Below are 20,226 nucleotides of genomic sequence, written 5' to 3'. Positions count from 1 at the left end.
TACTCCATTTTTATTTCTTGTGTTGCCGTATTTCCTATTGAAACTGGAAGTTGGGTCGGGACATTTCGAGGGACATTCTCATTCTAGAGAGCATTCGATTGAAAATAAAAGTGGGTGCAAGATGAGTCATTAATATTTTTAATGCTTAGGGAATGTAAATACGACTTTTAGGAGTACACTAGCATATAAATTATATGATCTCAAAGCTAACAGACATGGACTAAAAGCCACAAAACTCTAATTTTGACTTCTTGGAGTCTTTTAAGTAAACAGGTCAATTTATTACAAATCTTACAAGGACGTTTAATAGGGCCAACCTCCTATGTCTGTGGCGCCCTTCACTAATTTATCCATTTTGGCATTTAGTAGCATCGGTGAACTGTACATGAGTGTTTGAATGAGATCTGGTGTAATGCAGCGGTCACTGTTGAAAAGATATGAGCACAATGAATAAACGGCCCTCTGTGTTAATCAAAGATGCATGAAAATGTGTGTCAGAATCTCTTTCAGCCCTGTGTGCTGCAGTAATGTGGGTCACTATAGCTGAATGGATCATTGCAGTGAAGGAGAGAGAGAGAGAGAGAGCCTCTCATGATGGATGAATGGAAGGAAAGAAGGATGACATGGGGAGAATGAGAAAAGAGAGAAAGGAGAAGAAACAGAGGATGGCAGAAAGAGATAGAGAGGTTGATAGTGTTGTTGAATATGGTCTTTCTCTCTGCTGCATTGCAGTATGCAGCGCTAGTGAGGCTCCACGGCTCCACACACACTCACTAATGACTTTTCACATGCACACACACTCACTGAGAGGAGACCCGCAATCTTAATGCACCTGCGGGGAATACCAAGTCCCCAGAACCCACTCGCATTTGAGATAGTTTTAGGATTGATTCGATTTTAAATATCAATATTTTGAAAATAATTTTGGCTAGCTGTATTGTGCAAGAAAATCGGATTGATGAATTTTAAGTGATTTAAATTTTCAGCATGTTTTCTTAGAATAATGCCATATTTCATGATCATAAACACTTTACACACAAGTACAAAATATTAAACTCAAAACACACTCAGTCAATGTGTTTTTTCTGCGAATTCCAACTTATATCAGTTTTATGCCCTTGAAGAGCACTGCAGGAAGTGAGCAATGTAATTACTTCACAAAGGTCACTTCTAGAAGACTGTTTGGTCAATGATGTGACGCTCATTTTTTTGTTCGGATCGATTACGTTATTAAAATTGCAATGTACATAAAACAATCACTTGAATACTCCTCTTAACATGTTTTCAATTACTAAGTTCGAAGTCATTGTGATTTTCTTTCTGGGGCTTTAATTAAAAAAAAAACAATTGTGGTATAAAAAAATTAAAGTCTCAAAAAAAGCTGAAATTCTTGAAAAAGAAACGTTGAGCATTGCAGAACAATCTTTTATTAAAATATATTTTAGTAGGTCCTTCAGTTGGTGTAACTGACTTTTAGGTTGCCATTTTGTTGTCATGTGACAAAAAAACAAAAAAAAAACAGAGGACACATTTAGAGCCTGATGACTGTAAAGGAAAGTAAAAGGCTAGTATTGGCTAGAAAAGGCTAATTTTGTTCATGCCATATGGAGTAACCCTGAGAAAACTTAAAGTTAATTATGTACTCTCGCGTTACATTTGTAGTTACACTGTTAATTTTGCCCCCAAACCTTACCCCAAAACCTAACTCTAACCCCTAACCCTACCCTTACTTCTAAACTTACCCGTACCTCAACCTCAGTAACAGCAAATGTGGATATTTTGCAGAACAACATGTAGATACATAGTCTTGTATATATTTAATGTTAGTACATAGTAGTTAAGGCCACTTAATATAAAGTGTTACCACAGTATTGGCAGATGGTGGCAAATTTAAAGCTTCTGTAAGTAATTTGGTAACACTTATGTCACCAAACAGAACTGCAAAAGTTTCCAAACATGTTTTCTAGAAACACCCACTGTCTTCCTTTGAAAACAGGTAGTGTCTCCCTTACTCGTGGCATTAGTAGAGATCCACTTCCAGGTTTTCTGAACGCTTCCTAATGCTTTTTTTTTTATTATTATTTGCACTTTAAAAAAGCTAGACACACTGCAACAAATAGAACAGAACACAGGTGCCTCAAAACACTTTTTTTAAACCTTGAAGTTGTTTGACATGGATGCTAAAAAATGTGGCGCATTGGTCAAAAACGTCCATTGAGCACATGTTTACATAGAAAAACAATGAACAAAAATATCTCAGACAGATACAAAAACATTATGTGTGATTCCCCCCCTAGAATATAAGTTTGGTGTTACTTCATCAAGACAATATTACTATTCAAGACAAAGTGCCAATGACATACAGTATGTCTGTGTCCACTAGCTTCATATAGGTGTACCAAACACTTTTGAGACAGTAATGCCCTCCACCCTTCGGGGTACTCCCTTCAAGTGCTCTGAGTGAGTAGGGCCAGAGACGGGCCACTTCTATTAAAATGAATGCCAATCATCTATTAGTTACAGACATCGCCTGTCAATCAACTCGAGAAAGCGCATGCGCATTAGCTATACAAATCAGGAAAATTGCGTTTTTGTGTAATCTGAGGTAAAGAAGCACAATTTATGATACCAGTGTTGTCAGATTTTACGGCTAATTTGAAATATGTTCTTTGATCGTAATCTTTTTGGAGATTTCGGTCTTTCCCCATTCAAGTAGATTGGAGCTGCACTTTCATGACTGGAAATAGCTTCCAGGGAGTGTTCCAAAGATGGCCACCATTGGACTGACTTGCTAGAAAGGCATAGCGATGAATGGAATTTACTACTAGTAACTAACCTGAAGTGAATTCCCTAAGCATATCATAGCACCAGGTCATCTTTTCATTGTGCAATCCCCTTGTTATCTGAATATATCTTAACTGCTGGGCTCAGACTTGTTGGATTTGGGTGTTCTGGTCACCATCTGCCCAAGCTGAGAAGAGAACAGGCCTGGATCACAGGAGTAGTACTACAGCTGGGCTCAGGTTTGGAAAGGTTTTTGAGTCTGACAGGGAGCTGGGGTGTGCATGTTAGAGGAAGAGGGAGACAGGCCTGACCACCTGTCTCTGGTTTATCCCACTCGCCAGATGGACCAAAGCTACAACTGTCCTTATTTACTGGCCACAACATTTGATCTGCCTCCTCTTGAACACTTATACATGTACAAAACAGTCTACACTCTAAACAGTTGTGAAACCTGAGAGACCATAACACAAGCTGTTTAGGATCCAGTTATCTATAGCTTCTGTTGTACAACAGCTTTTAGCTTGTTTTAATTCTCATTTAATTCTCCTAGACATGGAGTCTGTCTCCCTCTGTCTTGTTTTACACTTGATTAATTTACAGTAAAGCTCTTTAATTATATGGTTAGATCTCTATAAAGGAATATTCTGGGTTCAATACAAGTTAAGCTCAATTGACAGCATTTGTGTTATAATGTTGATCACCACTAAAAAAGTTTTCATTTCGTCCCTTGTCTATTTTTAAAAAGTATAAGTAAAAATCTCAGTTACAGTAAGGTGCTTATAATGGAAGTGAATGGGGCCAGTCATTAAACATTAAAATACATATTGTTTCAAAAGTAAGGTAAAGATGTAAATAAAATTGCTTTCTAACCTGATCAGTGTGTGAAGTTTTATTCAATATTAGCCTACAACTTTGTTGTCATGATGTTGTAACACAGTCATGCTGGTAAATTCCTGATTTTATCACACTAAAATCATGTTAACATGTATAATATTTATTTCTTGTGGCTATACTTTTGAAACAGTATGTATTTTTTATTTGTTTATTTTTGTAATTTTGTCCCATTTTTCTCCCCAATTTGGAATGCCCAATTCCCAGTGCACAAAGTCCTCATGGTGGCGTAGTGACTCGCCTCAATCCGGGTGGTGGAGGACGAATCTCAGCTGCCTCCGTGTCTGAGACCGTCAATCCGTGCATTTTATCACGTGGCTTGTTGAGCGCGTTACCACGGAGACATAGCACGTGTGGAGGCTTCACACTTTTCTCCGCGGCATCCACGCACAACTCGCCACGTGCCCCATTGAGAGCGAACCACATTATGGCAACCCCGAGGAGGTTACCCCATGTGACTCTACCCTCCCTAGCATCCGGTCTAGTTTGGTTGCTTAGACCTGGCTGGAGTCACTTAGCATGCCTTGGATTAACTCGCGACTCCAGTGGTGGTAATCAGCAACCTTACTCACTGAGCTACCCAGCCCCCCGAAACAGTATGTATTTTTATATATATTGTCTGGCTTCAATTGTAACCACTATTATTACTATTTTTGTTTATTAACAAGGGACGAGTCAAATATTTTTGTGGTAATCAATATTATTCTGCAAATGCTTGTATTGAACCTGGAGCATTTCTTAAACTGGAATGTTATTTTTAAGCAACCACCTTGCAGCACGCTAACATTAACCCTAACCCAACCAGAACACCCAAGAAACCACATAGCAATGCCTTGGCAACCACTTCTAAACATTCTAAAGAACATTCTAATCATTGTAATCTGTGTTACAAAGAGTCACTTACAATGGAAGTGAATGGTGCCAGTCCGTAATCTTACAAATACTCATTGTTTTAAAAGTATAGCCACAAGACATAAACTATATGCATATTACCATTATTTTAGTGTAAAAAAATGACATACTAACCTTCTGTGTAAAGTTATATTCAATTTAGCAACTTTGTTGCCATGACGACGTAATGCTGTAAACCCCAAAACCCTAAAACGACTTTAAAAATTTTATTTTAAAAAATACAACTTTTACTGCTCAAATAATACAGTAGTTTTAACAGAGCAATTAATGTGAGTGCTTTTATAAAATTGAAGTGTATGAGACCCATTTTTCTAGGGGTTGAAGGCAGAAATGAAGCTTATACTTTTAATTTTTACTGTTGTTTTTGAGTTTGGGGGTTTACAGCATTATGTCGTCATGGCTACAAAGTTGTTAAATTGTATATAACTTTACACAGAAGGTAGTATGCCATTTTATCACATTAAAATGTTAACATGTCTAATCTTTACATCTTGTAGCTTTACTTTTCAAACTCTTGAGTATTTTTACTTTTATGGACTGGCACCACTTCCATTGTAAGTGCTTCATTGTAATGCAGATTTGTTTTATTTTCTATTTTTAAAGGAGGGAAAAAGTCCAAAATTTATTTTTATGGTAATCAAAATAATCCCACAAATACTGTCGATTAAACGTAACTTGTTTTTAACCCAAAATATTCCTTTAAGGCATTTACATGACCTTAAACATTATCTGCTTATTAAGAAGAATTGGTGTAAGATTGTGTATGTAAACACACTCACTAAAAAATGTTCCTTTTCAGGTTTATACATACATAAACTGGAAAATCTCACAGTACACTGTAAATTTAAGTTAAGCTTAAGGCTCAAACTGTACTGTGAGGAATCTACTGTAAATAATGTTGTTCGAACAGTAACATGAATCTCTCTGTGCGGTCAATCTGTAGTCACACGCGAGTAGGTTTCTGAGAGTCTAGGCATCCTGCCCTCATTACTCCTGCAGCTTGGCTCACCACACAGAAACAGCATTTGTATCTTGCACAATCCCACAATGATCCTCCCAAATTAGAGATTCCATTACTGTACTGAGAGAACGGACTCCCATGAGGAAATCTGGAGGAAACAGAGACAGTGTTGAAATGTGTGTCAGAGGGAATAATACATTTTCACGACTACAAGAAACACTGAGTAGCTCAAAAACTGTTTAACAAAGTAGGAAGAGTTGTAGGTAGCATTGGCTCGATGCTAAGCAAGTTCACAACATTCAAACATATTTCACTATAAATGAAAGTATTAATGAAAAATAGTTCAGTTTGATTAATTGAATTTATGATTTTCCTTAATGTTTGTTTTGTCCTCCGTGTTTCCGGCGACCTGTGGGGACACTCCTCAGCCCCTGGCAGCAGTCCTACCACTCCAGGCAGTGGGGGAGTCACTTCCCTCCTCCCCTCGCAGATGGCGGTCTTCTCTCGACCCCTCCATTTTTCTGGGGGACGGCAGGACACTCCTCGGCCCCTGGCAGCGGCTCCATCGTGCCAGGTGGTCTGAGAGTCCAGTCCCCACTCTCCCCACGGACGGCGGGCGTTCCCTGTGTCCGGGCGGTCGGACTACTCTTGGTTAAGATGGGCAATGAGGAGGCGGGAACCGGCTTGACAACATAAATAAAGTTTAATGATAAAACACACACAACAGAAACACATACAGGGCAGCTGCCTGTAATTCTCTCTCTCTCTCGAACTGTCGTCACCCTCCACCTTTATCCCTCGCGCACCCCATCAGGCTGATTAGGGACCGGGTGTCCGTCACTCCAGCCCGACCCCGCCCTCCTCCGCTCTACAGGTGATCCTGTCCTAATCCAGGCTGGGAATGGTTTGTAATCGTACAGTACTGAACCATGCTCAAGTGGAAATGTACTGAAACCTTTACTTTGCATGCTCTGAACCATTCGGCCTGATGGTGGAAAAGTGCTTATTGTTGCAATCCTAGCTACCCTTTCATTTATTAAAAGAACATTTTTTATTATTATGGTAATATACTGTATTTGGTTCTGTGCAACTGAAACACTTTGCAGCATATTTTAGCCAAGAACCACCCACTTAGACAAGCATTAATACAGTTGGGCTCAAGAATATCCCATTTACTTGCTACTACCCTGCTGAAAAGACCAGCATTTCTTGACACCAGCATATGTTGTTTTTTGGGTGCTGGTTCCCCAGCATGGAATGCTGGTGTGCTGGTGTCCCCCCAGGCTTTTACTAGCTTAACCAGCTTCATCAGAAAGACCATGTGGTCAAAAAGCTTCACCATTAAGGTTTAGCTTGTGAAAAGCATAGCTATGCTGGTCCACCAGCACCTAACCAGCATAAACCAGCTTTTTACAGCAGGGTAAGTCCTTCAAACTAAACCAAACTGGGTGAAACCAGACAATCAGTTTGGAGCTTGATGTTTCTTGCCATTTTGGGAGCATAATGCATTACACAGTCCATGTACATGTGCTGTCTTAGGTTTGTGTTGACTCGTGATTCTCTGAAAAACCTCTTCATCTTATGCAGTGTTGTTTCTAAAACAAGATCAATCAAATTGTGCCGGGTAATGTCTGCATGTAAAAGGGCTAGAAATAGCATTTAGCTTAGCGTAAAGCTGACAATTTACACAAGGTTTATTTCTATTTCTTTGACTCCAAACATACTTCAATCTTACTTCTCTGTCTGCTCGTATGAAAGTAACACCATTAGATGCAATGCAAGATCCAGCCCTGCATATACATGCGTAAGGCAAATCTGCTGATTGTGCTCTGATTCACATCAGTTGATCTTTGTAAGTGGATGAGCTGTAGACAGTCTTACAACAGTCATGCATAGTCATTGATCCAAGCCCTTTCAATCCTGTCAGGAGCTTGGCAGATATATAGTGCAGGAAATCCATTAATGGTATTACTTGCCAAAAATGAAGCTCCTCTTCTTTTCTCGTTTCCCTGTCTCTGCCATCAGCTGGGGTTTGTGAAATTGGATTGCTTGTGTGGCTTTGTCTCAAACATCTCTGGAACAGACACCAGAAGAAAGAGAGCACCAGACAGCTAGTGCCTTGCTCACTCTCTGTGTGTGTGTCTGTGTGTGTGTGTCTGTGTGCAACCTGACCTTTAGATCTGGCCCTTAGCCAATGGAAGAGGCCTTTACTCTAAAGATATGGTTTTGTCAAGCCAAATTTTTAACCGCCCACTTAGACAGGAAGGGGCCTTCATGTAACCAGTTTACATAACATTAAGAGACGCAACTTTAAAAGTGGTACAGTGGTAGATTTTTTACACCATCGACTCAAACGGATCATGAGCACGGCGAGGAACAGTTCTAGTAATATTTCCACTTGACCGCGGTTTAGCATGGTACGTTTTTAAACCGTTATGGACACAGATTTTTTGTAATCGTTAAATAATTGTTTTAGTATGTGGCGAACCACGATTGTCAATGCCAAGGTAACTACTTTGTTTCTAGGTAGCTGGCCATGTTTGCCTATATTTTTTGTGAAGTTAATAAAAGTTAATAAAAATCTTTATGATATTATGATGATGGTTTAACTAGTATAATACATCATTTTCTTCACACCTGTTTTATCAGGGAGGTCGATTACCCTGTATAATATATACAAATATTACTCATATAATATTTTGTCAATAAATTTTGCTTTTAGCTAGTCTTGGCCTTTTATACCTTTCTGTGTTTTATTGTCCGGTGGCATACACATCTAGGCATGGGATTGGTGTCTTTTATCATTAATCTGCATTTGTTCAGATATAAATTTGGCTGCTCGTTGCACAATAGTCTTCATCTCTTTAAACAAATACTTCTCAACATATTTCTCAACACAACTTTGATAAAGTGTGAGTGGCAGTGTAAACATTTTTTTTTGGGGGGGGGGGGGGTCGCTCCGCGGATGTGTCTGACGGATAATATTGAGCATTCTAAATTCGAAACAATTACTTTCTACGAAGGTACGCACGCACACAATTCTGCAGCTTCACGGAGCTCAACTGGCATAGTTTTCTATTACATTTGACCCATATCAAAATCAAAGGATGTACTCTAACCATCAGTGGATCATATACTGTGTATATGCATCTTTCACATAGCCTACACAATGTATTTTCATTTACAAGTATGTTGTTTTGTGGTTTGACAGCTTGACTGAAATCAATTCAAGGCTACTTAGAGAGAAATTGCATTATAAACATTGTCATTTCTAAACATTGTGCAGTTACACCAGTTTCATACAGTAACCTGCAAACTCATCAACATCACTTTGTTTGTTCTTAAAAAGGTACAAAAACCTTCTTAACTTTTGTATATATGGTGACTTGATCCACAACTTAGTTTGGACTGCCACCTGCAGCATCGACGGGTCCTGTGTTGTGATACCTGTGCCTTGTCCTACCCGAACAGCTTCAGTAAATGGTATATCACCCTCTTGTGGTCTCCCATAGCTATTATGCCAGACTATGTTTAATGGAAGGAAACTGACTTTTTGTAAAGCACACCACTTAGGCTTCTAATTTAAATGTTGGTTTGATGCCTCAAAAATGTATCAAGAAAAAAAGTGCCGATCAATAATCAATATATACTGTACATATTTTATGCCATGCCTATACACAACCCCTCAGCATACAGTGGTAAACCTCTCTCTTTTTTCTCTTTATTTTCATTAATGCGATATGGGACGTGTCTTTCTTGTACTTAAGTAAAGTAAAAACTAGTCTTAATAACTGGATTATGTGATTGTGGCAGCGGGGGCGTGGTCAAGCGCCCGTCCGGGAGAGAGAAGCGGTAAGGGCGCTCACACCTGGGCCAAATTATGTCTAACACCTGTCTCTAATTGCAGTAGAGTGAGGAGAGCGGTTAAAATGCCAGCAGCCACAGAGGAGGGGAGAGTGACCGACAAGCAGACCCAGTGTTTTGCCATTTATATGTAGTGTATGTAAGATAGTGTGGAAAGAAGATAATTAAAGCTTACCGTATCCTGAAGACCTGTTTCCTGTTGTCCTTGCAGAGAGAGAGAGTTTTACACTAGTGGCAAAACACTGGGTCTGCTTGTCGGTCACTCTCCCCTCCTCTGTGGCTGCTGGCATTTTAACCGCTCTCCTCACTCTACTGCAATTAGAGACAGGTGTTAGACATAATTTGGCCCAGGTGTGAGCGCCCTTACCGCTTCTCTCTCCCGGACGGGCGCTTGACCACGCCCCCGCTGCCACAGTGATCATCCTCCATAGCACACTTGCTCCAATGTTTGCCTTTCATGTCGTCGCCAACATGCATACATTGTTGCATACATTCTGATCTTGATTTCGTAGCACCATGGTGGAAAAATAATCCGTAACCATGCCATCTGGCCTGGATCAGCACGGAACAGCATGGTTTTGCAATGAGAATTGGCCCTATATTGGAAAAGTGGCTATTGTTGCCAGAGTTTCCATTCATCCCAAAGTAATATGTGATTTTTACGAATGTGAATTTGGTAACAATGCAGAATTAACAGGTGTGCCAACATAGTCTCATTACAACTCGTCATAACTAATGACATAGCCATGAATTTAAAAGTATCATGTGACTTGGCTCATACGAAAAAGTACTACTTTTGTTTCCCATAGACACCAACCAATCAACAAACAATGTCAAATCCATACAATACAGGCATCAGCGTCAGTGAACAAATTTGGTTACTCATTCCATATTTATTGATTTATGCAATACATAATTGATGTATGTCAATAACCTGTAATTTTCCTATTAAAGTCATGGATTGATATATCTTGGCTACCGGAAGACATGTAAAATTGGACTCTTTAAAGCTATCGTCAATTTTTGTGTGCAAATAGACCTAACTGCAATTTCCTAAAATCATCTTTTAGTTTTTTTTTTTTAGATATTTATTTTTGAAGCATTTAAAATATATCTAAAAAGTGCATTGACTTGCTTTACTCATCATCAGATAAAGGAAGTCAACTCATCTCCTTTGGGTGTTTTAGGAAATGCATTGCAGAATGTTTTTGTTTTTCTATAAACTGGTTAAAGGACTTTCTGTCTCTATATCAACATTTTACCTTTAGTGAGGCTTCAACATTTTATTTATTTATGGAAAAAACTTTCCATGATCCTTTTTCTGGGCTTACTACTGACTTGAAAAGGGCTAGTGTAGATTTTGTCATTGGAAGGGTTTTTAGTCCCAAAATATTAAGAATTTTACTGCGTTCATTGACATATTTCCATTGTGTTTTGTTTGTCTCTCTACCTCTCTATTCTTTCTTCAGTACAGCAGGCTGTTTCCCCCACTGATATTGTCTCAAAAGATCTTTACATGAGCTCTGTGCTTCCATTTACAGGTTATAAAAGCTGTGTGTTTATTCTTTAAAAAGGTTTGAGGTTGTTCCTGTATTTGGAAGATAAAAGACACCGACGTCATGAATAGACTCTTTGTCATGCACTGCACACTTACAACACAAAATCTATGAAAGCAAACAACCTATTTGCTCCAATAAGTGAACAGAGCAAGGAAATTAGGCATTTTTTAATTGCATTTTTACACCAAAAACAAATGTTTTGTTTTTTTTTTTTTTTTTTTTTTACAGTATTTGACATCTTTCTCTTTGTCATTTGACAGGTGTGTGGTTGTGCTGCTGAACCCTAAGAAAAATAAACAACATCATATTCTCAATAGCTCCAGGTAAGACTTTCATACTTGTATAAACAAGCAAAACATGAACAAATGTCACATCGTATGGCTCATTAGCTGCACTAGTGTACTGTGCATGAGTGTTTCTAAACAATCATACTCCTTTTGCTTACTTGCCTTTAGATGATCTCTGTTATAATAAGTAAATTATAAACTTTTTCAGATATTGGCTTATAATTCATTAAAGTCTCTCGTACTGTGTAAATGAACAATTCTTTCCTGCTTTAAAATCAAAGGAAACTTTCATATGTATTATATATGGATAGTTTACATAAAATACTTTTGTGATGTTTACTTGTTCTGTAGTATGACATGCTATATCTAAAGCTATTATAAACAGCATTTGGCTAATTTTGGTAAACTTGTTATGCATGCAGCACTTATGACATCATATTAATTGAAAGAACAAGTCAAAGCACAAATGTGATTGCAAATGGTGAGAAACAGGATATACACTCACCTAAAGGATTATTAGGAACACCTGTTCAATTTCTCATTAATGCAATTATCTAATCAACCAATCACATGGCAGTTGCTTCAATGCATTTAGGGGTGTGGTCCTGGTCAAGACAATCTCCTGAACTCCAAACTGAATGTCAGAATGGGAAAGAAAGGTGATTTAAGCAATTTTGAGCGTGGCATGGTTGTTGGTGCCAAACGGGCCGGTCTGAGTATTTCACAATCTGCTCAGTTACTGGGATTTTCACGCACAACCATTTCTAGGGTTTACAAAGAATGGTGTGAAAAGGGAAAAACATCCAGTATGCGGCAGTCCTGTGGGCTGAAAATGCCTTGTTGATGCTAGAGGTCAGAGGAGAATGGGCCGACTGATTCAAGCTGATAGAAGAGCAACTTTGCCTGAAATAACCACTCGTTACAACCGAGGTATGCAGCAAAGCATTTGTGAAGCCACAACACGCACAACCTTGAGGCGGATGGGCTACAACAGCAGAAGACCCCACCGGGTACCACTCATATCCACTACAAATAGGAAAAAGAGGCTACAATTTGCAAGAGCTCACCAAAATTGGACAGTTGAAGACTGGAAAAATGTTGCCTGGTCTGATGAGTCTCGATTTCTGTTGAGACATTCAGATGGTAGAGTCAGAATTTGGCGTAAACAGAATGAGAACATGGATCCATCATGCCTTGTTACCACTGTGCAGGCTGGTGGTGGTGGTGTAATGGTGTGGGGGATGTTTTCTTGGCACACTTTAGGCCCCTTAGTGCCAATTGGGCATCGTTTAAATGCCACGGCCTACCTGAGCATTGTTTCTGACCATGTCCATCCCTTTATGGCCACCATGTACCCATCCTCTGATGGCTACTTCCAGCAGGATAATGCACCATGTCACAAAGCTCGAATCATTTCAAATTGGTTTCTTGAACATGACAATGAGTTCACTGTACTAAAATGGCCCCCACAGTCACCAGATCTCAACCCAATAGAGCATCTTTGGGATGTGGTGGAACGGGAGCTTCATGCCCTGGATGTGCCACAAATCTCCATCAACTGCAAGATGCTATCCTATCAATATGGGCCAACATTTCTAAAGAATGCTTTCAGCACCTTGTTGAATCAATGCCACGTAGAATGAAGGCAGTTCTGAAGGCGAAAGGGGGTCAAACACAGTATTAGTATGGTGTTCCTAATAATCCTTTAGGTGAGTGTATACATTCATGTCAATTGTAACAATCTCCATGGACACTATTCATCAATTACCCACATATGTATATGTATACTACAGTATGTATATATACAGTGAGGAAAATAAGTATTTGAACACCCTGCTATTTTGCAAGTTCTCCCACTTGGAAATCATGGAGGGGTCTGAAATTGTCATCGTAGGTGCATGTCCACTGTGAGAGACATAATCTAAAAAACAAAATCCAGAAATCACAATGTATGATTTTTTAACTATTTATTTGTATGATACAGCTGCAAATAAGTATTTGAACACCTGTCTATCAGCTAGAATTCTGACCCTCAAAGACCTGTTAGTCTGCCTTTAAAATGTCCACCTCCACTCCATTTATTATCCTAAATTAGATGCACCTTTTTGAGGTCGTTAGCTGCATAAAGACTCCTGTCCACCCCATACAATCAGTAAGAATCCAACTACTAACATGGCCAGGACCAAAGAGCTGTCCAAAGACACTAGAGACAAAATTGTACACCTCCACAAGGCTGGAAAGGGCTACTGGGAAATTGCCAAGCAGCTTGGTGAAAAAAGGTCCACTGTTGGAGCAATCATTAGAAAATGGAAGAAGCTAAACATGACTGTCAATCTCCCTCGGACTGGGGCTCCATGCAAGATCTCACCTCGTGGGGTCTCAATGATCCCAAGAAAGGTGAGAAATCAGCCCAGAACTACACGGGAGGAGCTGGTCAATGACCTGAAAAGAGCTGGGACCACCGTTTCCAAGGTTACTGTTGGTAATACACTAAGACGTCATGGTTTGAAATCATGCATGGCACGGAAGGTTCCCCTGCTTAAACCAGCACATGTCAAGGCCCGTCTTAAGTTTGCCAATGACAATTTGGATGATCCAGAGGAGTCATGGGAGAAAGTCATGTGGTCAGATGAGACCAAAATAGAACTTTTTGGTCATAATTCCACTAACCGTGTTTGGAGGAAGAAGAATGATGAGTACCATCCCAAGAACACCATCCCTACTGTGAAGCATGGGGGTGGTAGCATCATGCTTTGGGGGTGTTTTTCTGCACATGGGACAGGGCAACTGCACTGTATTAAGGAGAGGATGACCGGGGCCATGTATTGCGAGATTTTGGGGAACAACCTCCTTCCCTCAGTTAGAGCATTGAAGATGGGTCGAGGCTGGGTCTTCCAACATGACAATGACCCGAAGCACACAGCCAGGATAACCAAGGAGTGGCTCTGTAAGAAGCATATCAAGGTTCTGGCATGGCCTAGCCAGTCTCCAGACCTAAACCCAATAGAGAATCTTTGGAGGGAGCTCAAACTCCGTGTTTCTCAGGGACAGCCCAGAAACCTGACTGATCTAAAGAAGATCTGTGTGGAGGAGTGGGCCAAAATCCCTCCTGCAGTGTGTGCAAACCTGGTGAAAAACTACAGGAAACGTTTGACCTCTGTAATTGCAAACAAAGGCTACTGTACCAAATATTAACATTGATTTTCTCAGGTGTTCAAATACTTATTTGCAGCTGTATCATACAAATAAATAGTTAAAAAATCATACATTGTGATTTCTGGATTTTTTTTTTTAGATTATGTCTCTCACAGTGGACATGCACCTACGATGACAATTTCAGACCCCTCCATGATTTCTAAGTGGGAGAACTTGCAAAATAGCAGGGTGTTCAAATACTTATTTTCCTCACTGTATATATTTATATGTATATGTATGTAACCCAATGATTGCATTGTGGGTCAATGGAAGCCATTGTTATAATTGTGATGAGCAATATGTAACCAGACGAACAGGAAATCTCTCAAGCTGGCAGAATGTGTACACTTCAACACAGGCTTAAATATTTCCGTCCACTCACTCCTTTCTCAGGAAAACCATCACTACGCTCTCCTTTTCTCCAGATGGCAAATATGTGGTCACGGGCGAGGTGAGTACTCAAGTTTTCAACATCTCAAAACATGGTTAATTCACAGCCACATAGTGCAATCCAGACAAAGTCAGCAGCTCTATAGAATGATCTCACACATAGATAAAGCTGAAGTAGCCAGAGTGTATGAAAATAAAGTTCTCTATCCTCCAGGCCTCTAAAGTGTAGGCAATGACTACCTATCAGTATAATTTGTCTATTATCAAAGTGGAGTCAAGTACTGAAAAATATGATTATTATGGGTTTCCTTCCTGCAATTTACTTCCTTTTGCACTAACATTTGGATTGGAAGGAATCTATTGCTTTTAATGCAATATACGAATCACACAAAAGCATGCAAGATATGTAATTTGTCCAGCTTGAAAGAAAACAGACACAAAGTGATACAAACTCCAGAATAAAAACAGACGATTGAAGAAAATACAGTAAAGTTTAAAAATAAGTCCGCGTCCACACTAATACATTTTAATTTAAAAGCGCATTAACTTTGCTATGTTTACGTATCTCATCTACACTAGAACGGCATTTTCATCCAACGAAAACAGAGACTTTCAAAAATGCTCTCCAATGGCCTAAGACTTACTTTGTTTGGTTTAAAGTCAAGTTAAACAGAATATTCAGTGGGACATAATGGAGAGTGGGACTTGATTTTAACCATCAGGTTTGATTGGATCACATGGTATTAATGTTAATTAATTAATGCTATTGGTTAATCTTATTTTCCCCTCCGTTGTGGCCTTTGTTTCATCAGCAGAAAATAAAAGTTGTTTTAGAGGTGGATAAAGTTAATACATTTTGAAGAAAGACTACATTTTCTGAAGAAAATGTGAGTGGTGATTACTGGTATTAATGCAAAACTAGCTAGGGTTTGTAGTGTTTTTCTATGTGGTTGCTAGGTGGTTTCTTATTGATCCAAGTAAAAAGAACCCACCCACAAGTTTTCATGATATTCTATTTCCTAGATATAGCTCAGGTCCCTGTTTTCGCCCGTTTTATCATCCCCCAGCCAGGTGAAAGTTGTGATCTCTGGCGTAAGTCTGGTCACTTAGAAAATGAATAGCATAACTTTCCTTAACAAGCCACAAACCATTAGGGATTTCAAATCCCTAACCCCCAGTATGAGCAATAGCAGTACAGTAATAGTGCCTTAGCTAGCATCACTACATTGTTTTTCTTGTGAATTGGGAAATTATTAACAATAACGGTACATATTGCTTTCATATTGTCTTTTAAAGTGCACAATTGGTATGAAACTACTGAATGGAAACAATAGTGTGGTGTATCTATTTACGACAGTATTCAGATCTGTGTGGACTTTGTTTGCAAGGCTGAACACAAATACAGATCCTGTGTTTTCTTTTCTAATCCACTGAATCATGCGGATGGCTGATTTGTGTGTGTGAACAAGTAGTCCTTTCCATTCGGGAGCAGTTTCTTACTCCAGCATGTGAAAGTAATGTGAGTTTGTGCTTACTGGCTGCTGTGGCAACAGGCGGCATTGGGCTAGCCTACACATAGACTGTGTATTACTACCGTGATAAAAAGGTGAAGGGAAACTGCGAGCCAAGAAAGGGCAAGCAAGAGAGTAAATGGTCTGAACTTATATAGCGCTTTTTTAACCTTAGTGGTTTTCAAAGTGCTGTACACTGTGACTCATTCACCCATTCACGCACACACTCACACACCAATGACATCAAGGCTATAGCCTTCCATTGGGAGCAACTTGGGGTTCAGTGTCTTGCCCAAGGACACGTCGGCATGTGGAGTCACGTGGGGCTGGGAATCGAACCATCAACCCTGTTATTAGTGGCCAATCCACTCTACCACCTGAGCCACAGCCACCCCCAAAGGAAGGAGGAGAGAGTAATGAGAGATGTGCCTAGAGGAAGAGACCAGAACATTCTGGAGTCTACATTTGTCTGCTTACTCTGGTTTGACCTCTGACCTCTGACCTCCACATTCTCACAATGAAACCCCTGTAGCCATGAATGCTAATCAGATGTTGGCAACAATGTCTCGTGTTAAAGGGATAGTTCACCCAAATATTAAAATTCTGTCATTGCGTGTTCACCATCATATTGTTCCAAACCCTTATTACTTTCTTTCTTTTGTAGAACACAAAAAGAGGATGTTAGGCAGGATGTTTATACTGCTCTCTTTCCATACAATTAAATTAAATGGAGACCAGGGACAGCCATGTTCCCTACAATATGGGGGGAAAAAATCAGCTTGGAAATTCTTCCATGAATAACTCCTTTTGTGTTCCAAACAATAAAGCAAGCCATGTGGGTTTGGAGCGACATGAGGGTGAATAAATAATTACAGAATTGACTTTTTTGCGTAAACTATTCCTTAAAAGGGGTCATGGCATGCCTTTTTAATTATTTGTATATGTTCCTTGAGGCTCACTTATAATATTAGTTATGTTTTTGCCCAAAAAACATTTGTAAAACATGATCATTTTCTCCCTTATTCTGACACACTGTCAGAAATGCCCGATTTTGGTGCAGCTTCTCCTTTAAGACTTGACAATAAACGGCCACTGTTATTATTGGCTCTCTGCTCTTGACTGACCTCCTCTCTTCTTGCCATCTCACTGCTCTCCGCTATTGGGTGGGCTGTGGAAGTGATAAGGTATAGTAGGCCTTGAAGTGTTGTTGTGGAGATGGTCAGATGCAAATGTCTACCACAGTGTGACATCACAATGTGGAGAAAGTAGAGAATGAGTCGTTTCGACAGCTTGGTTTCAACAAATGCTCTTTTTGCGGTGAGGGGGAAGTTTTGAGTTCTGAAACTTACAGGATGTTTTTAAAGTACAATGACCTCTTATATGTCAAAATATCAAGATAAATTATATTCTTCATGTCGTCATCCTTTTAAAGCAGTATGTTGTGTGCGAGTCCCTTTTTGTAAATCCTCTTGAGTCATTGTTTGGGGGTGCCTGATCTGACTTGATTTGAGTTGCATAATATGGGATTGACCTGACATGTCTCGACTTCTCTGTTTACGGGTTGTTAAAGTGTTATGCACACATGTATGGAACAAATCAAATGGTGCACCTTGAAGGCACGTTTGCTGTACTAACATCAAAATCCAAGGTTCCCATTTTCATGTAAAACCTGGGAATTTTAAAATGGTCATAGAAATTGTACTAAATCAATACAAGTTATATAGACATGTAGTAGTGATACATTTATATATATTGTTTGTAGTTACACTGTGCTCTGAAATATTTTACCAGCTAGATATTATGTTGAGTTGAGTTGGAGTAAAACTTGCTTTTTTTCTTTTCTTCTCTTTTTCTGTCGGACTGGTCAGGCCAGTAGTTTAAATTTTTACTTGCATTGCCAACATTTTCACTGGCCACCCTACACATTTTTGTTCTTTTTTCTCAAAAATCTCAAATTATGTGTTTAAATTTATATTTTAAAAAATCATGACAATATATTGGTCAAACATTGCGTGTAATCCCATATAAATCTCTATTTTTCTCTTCCTATAGAGTGGTCATATGCCGGCGGTACGTGTCTGGGATGTGGCAGAGAGGACACAGGTGACGGAGTTGCAGGAGCATAAGTACGGTGTGGCATGTGTGGCTTTCTCCCCCAACAGCAAATATATCATCAGTGTGGGTTACCAGCATGACATGATCGTCAACGTCTGGGCCTGGAAGGTGAATAACAATATCCGTACAGCCATAAAACACTCACCACAAAGCTGCTTTCATTTTATTATTATATATGTCAAGTACAATGCATCAACTTTGCATCATCACTGTCACAATTTATTTTGCAATAATGACCAGGTAATTGTATGCCATTCTGTTTATTACATGACTACTCGCCTAATAAATAATAACCAAAAAAAAATTAAATATTGATTTGAATTGAAATAATGTTGTTATTATGTGAGAAGAAAGAGAATGCTTAGAGAATCAAAAAATTAACACTGCTGTGGGACAACAGTCAATTATAGAGTGATTGACCAATCAGAATCAAGTATTCCAGTGAGCTGTGTAATAATTAGTTTAAAGAAATAATGATCGAATCTGCATATTAAAGTCGAATTATCCATCATGATATTTGCACAACCAATGAAAATCCTAATTCAAGACTTTTCAAAAAAATATCTGAATAAATAATTCCACTGTCACCTAATTTTAATGTTTTCTTTTCAGAAAAATGTAGTGGTTGCCTCCAACAAAGTGTCCAGTAAAGTGACAGCTGTGTCTTTCTCGGATGACAGCTCTTATTTCGTCACGGCAGGAAACAGACATGTGAAGTTCTGGTATCTTGACCACACCAAATCGTCCAAGGTACACCATAAAAATGTGGAAGACTGCTGCTAACCTCCACCAAATATAGCTCAGATCTCTGGCCAGATCTTTGCCTCAATGTCTCAATTAGGCTTCAGTTCAAAATGACTGATATTACACAAACTTCTAGTTTGTCAACACTGTACTAAAGATGATCATGGTCTTACATGAATGTCTTATCAATCTCTCAGTTGAACGCCACAGTCCCATTACTGGGCCGATCTGGTCTTCTCGGAGAGCTGCGGAATAACTTCTTCAGCGATGTGGCCTGTGGAAAGGGCCGGAAGGCGAGCAGCACCTTCTGCATCACTTCCTCTGGGCTGCTCTGTGAGTTCAGCGACAAAAGAATGCTGGACAAGTGGGTGGAGCTTAGGGTGAGTGACAGTATGCATGCATTTCAGGGGTTCTAAAGTAAAAATACTGTTTTAAGGATTTTTTTTATATTTTTACAGGAATATGATATTTACTCTAATATCAAAGGTCTTACTAGAAAAAAAGAAATTATGATCCAACGTGAATTTTCTTGATAAACAAATATAATCGTGTCTGCTAACGTGTGCATGTAAAATGGCTGGAAATAGCATTTTAGCTTAGCATAAAGCTGACAATTTACACAAGGTTTATTTCTATTTCTTCTGGTCCAAACTTACTTCAATCGTACTTCTCTGTCTGCTCACATGAATGTAACACATCATAAGAAAGTGTTTCACCGCTGTTCAAATGCACTTTGTATCACAACATATATATGGATAAATGTTTTCCAGCTGAAAGGACTAAATATTAAATGAAACAAATGACAATAAAATGCAAAGTAATCCTTTCAGTAATCAAAATACTTTTTGAAAGTAACTGTATTCTAATTACCAATTATTTAAATTGTAACTATAATGGAATACAGTTACTAATATTTTGTATTTTATATGCGTAATCCTGTTACATGTATTCTGTTACTCCCCAACCCTTTGAGTAAGAGTGCTACTGTACTGAATATAAGCATGGCTGTGATT

At 39.0% G+C, this 20,226-nt stretch overlaps 1 protein-coding gene across 2 annotated transcripts in view; it reads left to right on the top strand.

Annotated features, from left to right (window-relative positions):
* Positions 1 to 20,226, top strand: part of LOC127657021 (mitogen-activated protein kinase-binding protein 1-like) — a 62,977-nt gene that overhangs the window by 15,540 nt on the left and 27,211 nt on the right. For both annotated transcript variants that reach the window (XM_052145657.1, XM_052145656.1), the window contains exons 3-7: positions 11,232 to 11,294; positions 14,847 to 14,904; positions 18,407 to 18,577; positions 19,082 to 19,219; positions 19,411 to 19,593. In XM_052145657.1, the coding sequence (XP_052001617.1) occupies positions 11,232 to 11,294; positions 14,847 to 14,904; positions 18,407 to 18,577; positions 19,082 to 19,219; positions 19,411 to 19,593 (613 nt within the window). The remainder of the gene's footprint in view (positions 1 to 11,231; positions 11,295 to 14,846; positions 14,905 to 18,406; positions 18,578 to 19,081; positions 19,220 to 19,410; positions 19,594 to 20,226) is intronic.

Source organism: Xyrauchen texanus, chromosome 16 (genome assembly GCF_025860055.1).
Source record: "Xyrauchen texanus isolate HMW12.3.18 chromosome 16, RBS_HiC_50CHRs, whole genome shotgun sequence".
Classification (NCBI taxonomy): Eukaryota; Metazoa; Chordata; class Actinopteri; order Cypriniformes; family Catostomidae; genus Xyrauchen; species Xyrauchen texanus.
The sequence above is the reverse complement of the archived record's forward strand: the minus strand, read 5'-3'. Positions and strand labels throughout refer to the sequence as shown.